Source organism: Anolis carolinensis, unplaced genomic scaffold, assembly GCF_035594765.1.
Source record: "Anolis carolinensis isolate JA03-04 unplaced genomic scaffold, rAnoCar3.1.pri scaffold_10, whole genome shotgun sequence".
In the NCBI taxonomy this organism is placed as follows: domain Eukaryota; kingdom Metazoa; phylum Chordata; class Lepidosauria; order Squamata; family Dactyloidae; genus Anolis; species Anolis carolinensis.
Window position 1 is genome coordinate 10,446,275 of NW_026943821.1, and position 9,889 is coordinate 10,456,163.

Below are 9,889 nucleotides of genomic sequence, written 5' to 3' on the forward strand. Positions count from 1 at the left end.
TAATACAAAAACAAGACTGGCCCTGGCACAAACATTCCAGTGAATTATATTTTAATAAGATGAACCATGATCCTGTTTCCACTGAATCACATTTGAATGTCTTCTGCGCCAAGCTGTTTATTACTCAAAAGGAAATTCCATGGGGCAAATAGGACTGGGTCCACACTATGGAGTTAACTCAGTTTGGTCCCACTTTGGAGGCAATGTGCTATGGAATCCTAGGAGTTTGTAGTCTGATGAGACCTCGGCACTCTTTGGCAGGGAAGGCTCAACAAAACATTGGGAAACTACAACTCCCAGGATACCAAAGCCTTGAGCTATGACAGTTGAAGTGGTGTCAAACTGCATTAAACCTACAGTGTAGATCAGGGGTCCCCAAACTAAGGCCCGGGGGCCAGATGCGGCCCTCCAAGGTCATTTACCTGGCCCCCGCCCTCAGTTTTATAATATAATATATTGTATATACATATAATATTGATAATATTATAATGTAATACAATATAACACTAATAATAATAATACCATACAATATTATTAATTATATATTACTAATAATATTACTAATAATATTACAGTATAGTGGTATAGTTCAATATAGTAATATATAATGCTAATAGTGTGCTATGCTAATAATATAACATATTGTATGTACATATAATTTGTAAGCCACTCTGAGTCCCCTTTGGGGTGAGAAGGGTGTGATACAAATGTAGTAAATAAATATAGTAAAGAAATAAATAAATTTTAGACTTAGGCTCACCCAAAGTCTGAAATGATTTGAAAGCACACAACAACAACAACAACAACAACAACAACAACAACCCTAATTAACTTGACTATCTCATTGGCCATAAGCAGGCCCACACTTCCCATTGAAATCCTGATAAATGTATGTTGGTTAAAATTGTTTTTATTTTTAAATATTGTATTGCTCTTTCATTGTTATTTTGTTGTTGTTGTTGTTGTTGTTGTTTTTGCACTACAAATAAGACATGTGTAGTGTACATCGGAATTTGTTTGTATTTTTTTTCAAATGATAATTTGGCCCCTCAACAGTTTGAAGGATTGTGGACTGGCCCTCTGCATAAAAAGTTTGGGGACCCCTGGTGTAGATGGACTCTAGGAAGGAATGAGGCCATGATTAATTTCATGGACAAGGGAAATGTTCTGCTTCTTTTGGAGTAACTTTTCTAGACTGTACCAACAAGTACCAACCACATGGAGGGAGACAGATAAATCCACAACACAAAGAACATATAGTGCTTCTAAAACTAGAAAAGCTCCTTTAAAACTCAAATTATGAGTCGAGAAGGATTCTGGGAATTGTAGTCCTCCAATATTTTCCTTTCCTAAGCTCTGAATTGGGATTGTTAGGATCCTATTTTGGCCCATGCAGTTTGAAACTGCATTATATGATAAGTGTAGAGTCATACAATAAAGTTTAACTGCTTTGTGTGAGTCCACAATGCATTGTAGATGGGGAGGGCTTTATCTGGGTGCCCCGGTTTAATCAAGGCGCCCCCGAAACAACGTCGCTTGCGCGCCTTACCTTTTCCCGGGCCTCGTCCCCGGCGGCGGCGGGGCAGCTGGAACTCTGTCCGGCTGCAGGAGCCACGGTCGACCCCTTGTCCAGGCGCATCGTCACTCTCCGGCCCTGCGTCTAAGGCTAAGCCGGAGCTAAAGACAGTCTCCTGGGAAAAGAGAGCGCTCCGCCCCGGGAAGGTGGGAGGCTCCAGAGGGGAGGAGTCGCCCCGGATGGGAGTTTGCCCCATAGGAGAGGGAAGGGTTAGTAATAGCATATAGGCATGTAAATATGTATGCACGCAGGAATACATATACACAGAGACAGACATGAAGATGTGTTTGGATATATAGGTATGTGTGGATGTAATAGGTATATGATATAAGCATGTATGGATATTTATGGCCAAAGGGTTGGACTAGATGGCCCATATTCTCTCTTCCAACTCTTTTTTTCTATATGTGTCTATTTGTTTACACGCATATATGTGTGTATTTGTAGATATTTGTGTGTGTTACTTGTGTATATCTGTACCCATGCATATATGTATGAATATGTTTGTGTACTTTGTATATATGTATGTGTATATATATAAACACATATATAGGTTTGGATATATACATGTATGTCTGTATATATTTTTGTGTATATATATGTATACACATATGTAGGAATACATACACATACGTGGATAGTGTGTATGCCAAGATGTGTGAATATATACACACATATATACATGTGTATAATATATTGTATATACAGTAGAGTCTCACTTATCCAACGTTCTGGATTATCCAACGCATTTTTGTAGTCAATGTTTTCAATATATCATGATATTTTGGTGCTAAATTTGTAAGTACAGTAATTACTACATAGCATTAATGTGTAATGAACTACTTTTTCTGTCAAATTTGTTGTATAACATGATGTTTTGGTGCTTAATTTGTAAAGTCATAACCTATTTTGATGTTTAATAGCCTTTTTCTTAATCTCTCCTTATTATCCAACATATTCACTTATCCAATATTCTGCCGGCCCGTTTATGTTGGATAAGTGAGACTCTACTGTACATATAATATTGATAATAATATTATGTAATACAATATTAGACTAATAATACAACATAATAATATTAATTATATATTATTTATTAAATGTAACATTACTAATAATATTACCATATAATGATATAGTACAATATAGTAATTTAATGTTTATATTGTGCTATGCTAATAATATATTGTATGTACATTTGATTTGTAAGCCTCTCTAAGTCTCCTTCGGGGTGAGATGAGTAGTATAAATGTAGTAAATAAATAAATAATAAATAAATATTCTATATATATAAAAGAGTGATGGCATCAGGGCAGCAGACAAAACAACAAAACTACAGGCCCCCCAACCTCGAAATTTGACAACATAACCCATCATCCACGGCTCTAGGTTGATACAACAAAAATAAAAGAAAAATAAAGTCCTAATTACAGGGAGAGGAATTATAGTTTTTATCCAATTGCTGCCAGTTAGAAGGCTAAGCTCTACCCACTTGATCTCCTAGCAACCTACTCAGCCCAGGGGACAGGAACAGTTAGGCCTCACTTAGGCCTCTTCCACAGATTATCAGATTTTAACTGGATTATATAGCAGTGTAGACTCAAGGCCCTTCCACACAGCTCTATAACCCATTTATAATCTTATATTATCTGCTTTGAACTGGATTATCTTGACCCCACACTGCCATATAATCCACTTCAGTGTGAATTTTATCCAGCTGTGTAGAAGGGGCCTCATATAATCCAGTTCTTAGCAGATAATATAACATCATCAATATACAGTAGAGTCTCACTTATTTATTTATTTACAGCATTTATATTCCGCCCAACTCACCCCGAAGGGGACTCAGGGCGGATCACATTACACATATAAGCAAACATTCAATGCCTTTTAACATAGAACAAAGACAAGACAAACATAGGCTCCGAGCGGGCCTTGAACTCATGACCTCCTGGTCAGAGGGATTCATTGCAGGTGGTTGCAGCTGGCTTGCTCTCCAGCCTGCACCACAGCCCGGGCCCAACATAAACAGGCCAGCAGAACGTTGGATAAGTGAATATGTTGGATAATAAGAAGGGATTCGGGAAAAGCCGATTAAACATCAAATTAGGTAATCATTATACATATTAAGCATCAAAACATCATGTTATACAACAAATTTGACAGAAAAAGTAGTTCCATGAACAGTAATGCTATGTAGTAATTACTGTATATACAAATTTACCACCAAAATATCACAATGAATTTAAAACACTGACTACAAAAACATTGACTACTAAAAGGCAGACTTCGCTGGATAATCCAGAACATTGGATAAGCAAATGTTGGATAAGTGAGATTCTACTATAATATAAAATAATTACTGTGATAGAATAATACAGAACAATATAATATCTAAAACCAGGACAGTAAATAAAGAACAACACTCTGAAAGCAGGGAAATTGGAAATTCCACAAAGGAAACGATCAGGGCCACCTAACACCTCCCAAGAAAGGATTCTTCCAGAAAGGAAGCTGAGAAGGGAGTGAAGCACTGTGTATTACCAAAGTCATTATTATTACTATCATTATTATTATTATTATTATTATTATTATTATTATGTTGCTGTGAACTGTGAAAATGAATACCAACTGGCTCCAAGTATTCAAAAACACTACAATCTGAAGATATAAAAAAACTGTAGTATAATAAAACAGAACAATACAATCTCTAAAATCAGAACACTAAATAAAGAACAACACTCTGAAAACGGGAATTCCACACAGGAAACAATCAGGACCAGCTAACACCTCCCAACAAAGTATTCCCATCACCAAAGTCTGGTAAATCCTCTGTTTTCTCAGGGCCACAAACAGTAGAAGCACATAAAATATCGCAAACAACACCACTCTGAAAACAAGGGAATTCCAGACAGGAAACAATCAGGGCCAGCTAACACCTCCCAACAAAAAATTCACTCAGGGAGGAAACAGCCAGGCTTCAAAGCTGCAAGGCCATTACATCCTAATCATTTTCCCTAATTGCAGCATTCATACTTGCCTTCAACAGACAAAAAAAACCCAATCAGAAATATTGTTTATTCACAAGCTTTAGGAAATATCCCGATTGTGAGGTGTTAAAGCGCTGAGCTGCTGAACTTCTGGACTGAAAGGCCACAGGTTTGAATTGGGGGAGCGGAGAGAGCCCCCACTGTTAGCCCCAGCTTCTGCCAACCCAGAAGTTCGAAAACATGCAAATGTGAGTGCATCAATAGGTACTGCTCCGGTGGGAAGGTAATGGCGCTCCATGCAGTCATGCCGACCACATGACCTTGGAGGAGTCTGCGGACAACGCCAGCTCTTCGGCTTAGAAATGGAGATGAGCACCAACTCCCAGAGTCAGACACGACTGGACTTAATGTCAGGGGAAAACCTTTACCCTTGACCTTAACTACCACCAATTCCTCAATACTTTATTTCCCATACCACCATACTTTGCCACAGCAAACACGTGGCCGGGCACAGCTAGTATAGATATATATGTATGTGTGTATCTGTGTATAGAGCACACATGGGCAAACTTTGGCCCTCCAGGTGTTAGGAATTGTGGGAGTTGAAGTCCAAAACACCTGGAGGGCCTTCGTTTGTCACTGACTGGTATAGACAGATAGATAGATAGATTTTGCTATTAGCCTTTGACAGGCTTCTGGAAATAAATTCTTATATCTGATGGGCACAAAACTGGAACCAGAAAGAGGAGGCAGCAAAACCTTGCCCTTCCCAGTAGGCTCATGCAAAAGCAAACAGCTGCAGTGCCTCTACTTTAGGTGTTCTTCATTCATGGCTTGTGTCATCGTCTTGAGCACACTCTGATGGTGCTTGTGTCCCAGTTTTCATGGGCGAAATGCTAGAATTTCTGAGCTTCCTCCTTCTGTTCCCCCCGTGTTGCGCTTTGGTGACTCACAGACCCTCAGAACAAGAACGTGACTATATTCACCCTTTCGTTCTGCCGTCAGCGATTGTGCCACACACTCTTTGTCATATGTCACTTTGTCCCGCGTCACCCACCCCCAAGGGATGACACTGCCTCTAAAGAGAGAGAGAGAGGTGCCTTTGCTTCAAGATAAGACTCAAACAGAGCGGCCAAATGTGTTGGCCAGATTCCTGACAATATTATTTTTTAAAGCCACACAGTTTTCAGTGGCAATGGATTGCATATCTAGAACAGATAGTAGAGCACTAGAGATGTGGCTGGACTGCAGCTCCCATCATTCCTCACTGTTGACTATACCTTCCAACATTTAGATGGATGCAAACTAGGACAAATGCAGCCAAACAAGATCAGAGTGTGCATAAAAGGCAAATGTTGTTAATGGGGAACAACATATTGGCTATGAGACATTGATTGCATCTACACTGTAGAATTAATGTGGTTTGATACCACTTTTAACAGTTATGGTTTAATGCTATGAGATGCTGGAAGTTACGGCTTCACAGGTTTTTTAGGATTCTCTGTCAGACGTGTTGATGCCTCGCCAAACTATGAACATTGAGCCGCTGCAGTTAAAGTTATATCAAACTGCATTAATACTGCAGTGTAGATGCACCTCCTCTCCTCCTGGCATTTTCCTCAGCTTCCTTCAAAATGGGTTTACATCGCTAAAATGAACATTGAGCCATGGCAGTCCAAGTGGTATGAAACTGCATTAATTCAACAGTGTAGATGCACCCTACCAAGAAGCATATTGAAAATCAAAAGTCCAATGAATGTTTCAAATCAGGACTGCCCGTGAAATCAAGGAAACCTTTGCCCAACTACTGTGAGGAGCTTGGCCACGAGGAAGGCGCACGCAAAGACACACATGTGCATGCACACTTTCCAATACAAGGTTAAACAAATGAGATGAAGGGAACGTAGTTCTCTTTTCCTCCCCGCCCACCTTTTGTGCAAGAGGTTATTGCACAGATTGGTAGCGAGAACAATATCTTCCTGCGTCATTTTGCAATTTCTCCTCTGACTTTCCCGTCCGGTTTTAAAATGTCAGCGGGTGCATCTACACACTGTAGAATTAATGCACTTTGTACCCACCTTAACTGCTATGGCTCAATGCCCAAAGTGCTGGCACCTCACCAAACTATATCTCCCAGTGGGTTGTTGTGCATTTTACGGGCTGTATGGCCATGTTCCAGAACCATTTTTCCTGACATTTTGCCTGTATCTATGGCAGGCATCAGAGGTTTTCAATTTTATTTGGGAATGTTTTAATTTCTTATTTTTGAAAGCAGCATTATCCCCCACTCTGGGAGAAAGGCAGAAAACAAATGCAATTATATAGATAGATACCATTCAACCATGTCTCCTGTGTCAATATATCAATACAATAATATATAATGCTAATATTATGCTGTTGTGAATGCGCCTTTGGAGACTGTGAATGATAGTGGTGGGATCAGGAGAGGAAGGAAAAACCCTCGCGAGGAGAGCTCGTTGGAGGATTTGTTTAGGAAAAGGGTCAGGGAGACTGATGGGAAGTCTTCTGAGGAGGATTCATGTGGGGATCCTGAGGTGGAAATGGATGCTGGGGAACAGGTGTTAACGGAGGAATTGGGCACGGACTGGGCACGGGCACCGGAGATGCTTGGGGACGAATCGGGGCCCATGGATACTGCTGATGCTGGGGAAGCTTGGGTGTCTTCAGAAGCAGATCCTACTTGGTCTGCTTGGAGGAGTGAGAGGGGGTCCACAGGTGTGGATAGGGTTGGGCATGGGCAGGATGATTGGGACTCTGATGAGGAATTAGGAACGCCTGACCCAAGGGCATTGGCTGTGTGGAGTTCTGATTCAGATTAAGAAGTTGAGACACCTGCTCTTTGGGTGTGGATAGTTTGGAAGCCCAGGGAGACCTGGATATATTGGGGTTGTTTGGCCATTATACCTTGTGTGTGGCAAGGTGTTGCTGGGTGCCATTGGGTTTCCTGTGTGTGTTACTGAAGACTGGACTGGGACTTTGCAATGGATGTAAGTTTAATCTGGGTTATTCTGCAATGGAGGGCTGGAATTGTGTGGGTTTTCCTGGACTGCACTGTTAATACTATTTTGTATTAGCTGCTGTTCGCCCTCGTTGCTTTGGCTCTCTGTGCCATTTCGTGTTGTGACCTTCTTGGATGACTTCAACCTCTCAGACCTTGGACCTTGGACTGGAACTTGACTCAGCTTTGCTCTTCGCTCTCAATCCGTGGCTTGCCGTCGTTCTCTATTCCGTGGCTGTCTGCTGTTGCTGACTACTACCTTCACTCTTGATACCGACGCTGTCTGCTTATCCCGACTTCGGACCGGCTTGACGATGTTCTCCCGCTCTGCTCCTTAAACTCCTGGCTTGGCTTTTGCTTCTGCAGCAGCTTGGCACTGCTGGTTTATCCCGACTTCGGACCGGCTTGACGACGCTTTCCCACTTTGCTCCTTTAACTCTTGGTTTGGTGTATGTTCCAGCAGTGGTTGCTGCGAGCTCGCCAGTGTCTCGCTGTTTCACTGGCTTTGCTGCTCTCAACTGGGAGTTCCCTAGCTCAGTTTGGGCGTTTGTTTGTTTTGAACTCCTTTTTGTACTTTTGAGTTTTGGGAAAGGTTTGTGGGCTTCAATACTACGTGCTTTAGTTCATGCCTCCGTTTTTCAGCCCATTGTGAACTTTTGGGTGAAGTTCTACAACTTTAAGTTTAACCCGGATTATATCTCTTATATTCCAGAGGTTAGCCAGGAGAGACAAGGAACTATTTTTAAACAAGCAATGCGTGGAAGTGGAAGAAGACAATAGAATAGGAAGGACAAGATACCTCTTCCAGAAAATCAGAAACATCGGAGGCAAATTTCAGGCAAAAATGGGCATGATCAAAAACAAAGATGGCAAAGACCTAACAGAAGCTGAAGAAATCAAGAAAAGGTGGCGAGAATATACAGAAGATCTGTATAGGAGGGATAAAAATATAGAAGATAGCTTTGATGGTGTGGTGAATGAATTAGAACCAGACATCCCGAGGAGTGAGGTTGAATGGGCCTTAAGAAGCACTGCTAACAACAAGGCAGCAGGAGACAATGGGATCCCAGCTGAACTGTTAAAAATCTTGAAAGATGATGCTGTCAAGGTGATGCATGCCATATGCCAGCAAATATGGAAAACACTAGAATGGCCATCAGATTGGAAAAAATCAATTTATATCCCCACACCAAAAAAGGTAAATGCTAAAGAATGTTCAAACTTCTGTACAGTGGCACTTATTTCCCACGGCAGTAAGGTAATGCTCAAGATCCTGCAAGGCAGACTTCAGCAATACATGGAGCGAGAGCTGCCAGATGTCCAAGCTGGGTTTAGAAAAGGCAGAGGAACCAGAGACCAAATTGCCAATATCCGCTGGATAGTGGAGGAAGCAAGGGAGTTTCAGAAAAACATCTACTTCTGCTTTATTGACTACTCTAAAGCCTTCAACTGTGTGGACCATAACAAACTGTGGCATGTTCTTGGTGGTATGGGAATACCAAGTCACCTTGTCTGTCTCCTGAGAAATCTGTATAAAGACCAAGTAGCCACAATAAGAACAGACCACGGAACAACAGACTGGTTCAAGATTGGGGAAGGAGTGCGGCAGGGCTGTATACTCTCACCCTCCCTATTCAACTTGTACACAGAACACATCATGCGACGTGCGGGTCTTGACAAATCCAAGGCTGGAGTTAAAATTTCTGGAAGAAACATTAACAACCTTAGGTATGCAGATGATACCACTCTGATGGCTGAAAGTGAGGAAGAGCTGAGGAGCCTTATCACCAAAGTGAAAGAAGAAAGTGCAAAAGTCGGGCTGCAGTTAAACATCAAGAAAACCAAAATCATGGCAACCAGACCGATTGACAACTGGCAAATAGAGGGAGAAAACGTGGAGGCAGTGACAGACTTTATATTTCTAGGTGCAAAGATCACTGCAGATGCAGACTGCAACCAGGAAATCAGAAGACGTTTACTTCTTGGGAGGAGAGCAATGGCCAACCTTGACAAAATAGTGAAGAGCAGAGACATCACACTGGCCACGAAGGTCCGCATAGTCAAAGCAATGGTATTCCCCATAGTAACCTATGGATGCAAGAGCTGGACCATAAGGAAGGCTGAACACGAAGGAAGATAGATGCTTTTGAACTCTGGTGCTGGAGAAAAATCCTGAGAGTGCCTTGGACCGCAAGAAGATCCAACCAGTCCATCCTCCAGGAAATAATGTCTGGCTGCTCACTGGAGGGAAGGATATTAGAGGCAAAGTTGAAGTATTTTGGCCACATCATGAGAAGACAGGAA

At 41.5% G+C, this 9,889-nt stretch overlaps 1 protein-coding gene across 1 annotated transcript in view; it reads right to left on the reverse strand.

Annotated features, from left to right (window-relative positions):
- itpkc (inositol-trisphosphate 3-kinase C) overlaps positions 1-1,717 on the reverse strand; it is a 34,810-nt gene extending 33,093 nt beyond the window's left edge. The window contains exon 1 of the mRNA XM_008113830.3: positions 1,550-1,717. Within this exon, the coding sequence (XP_008112037.1) occupies positions 1,550-1,639 (90 nt within the window). The 5' untranslated portion in view covers positions 1,640-1,717. The remainder of the gene's footprint in view (positions 1-1,549) is intronic.
- Between the last annotated feature and the right edge of the window lie 8,172 nt (positions 1,718-9,889).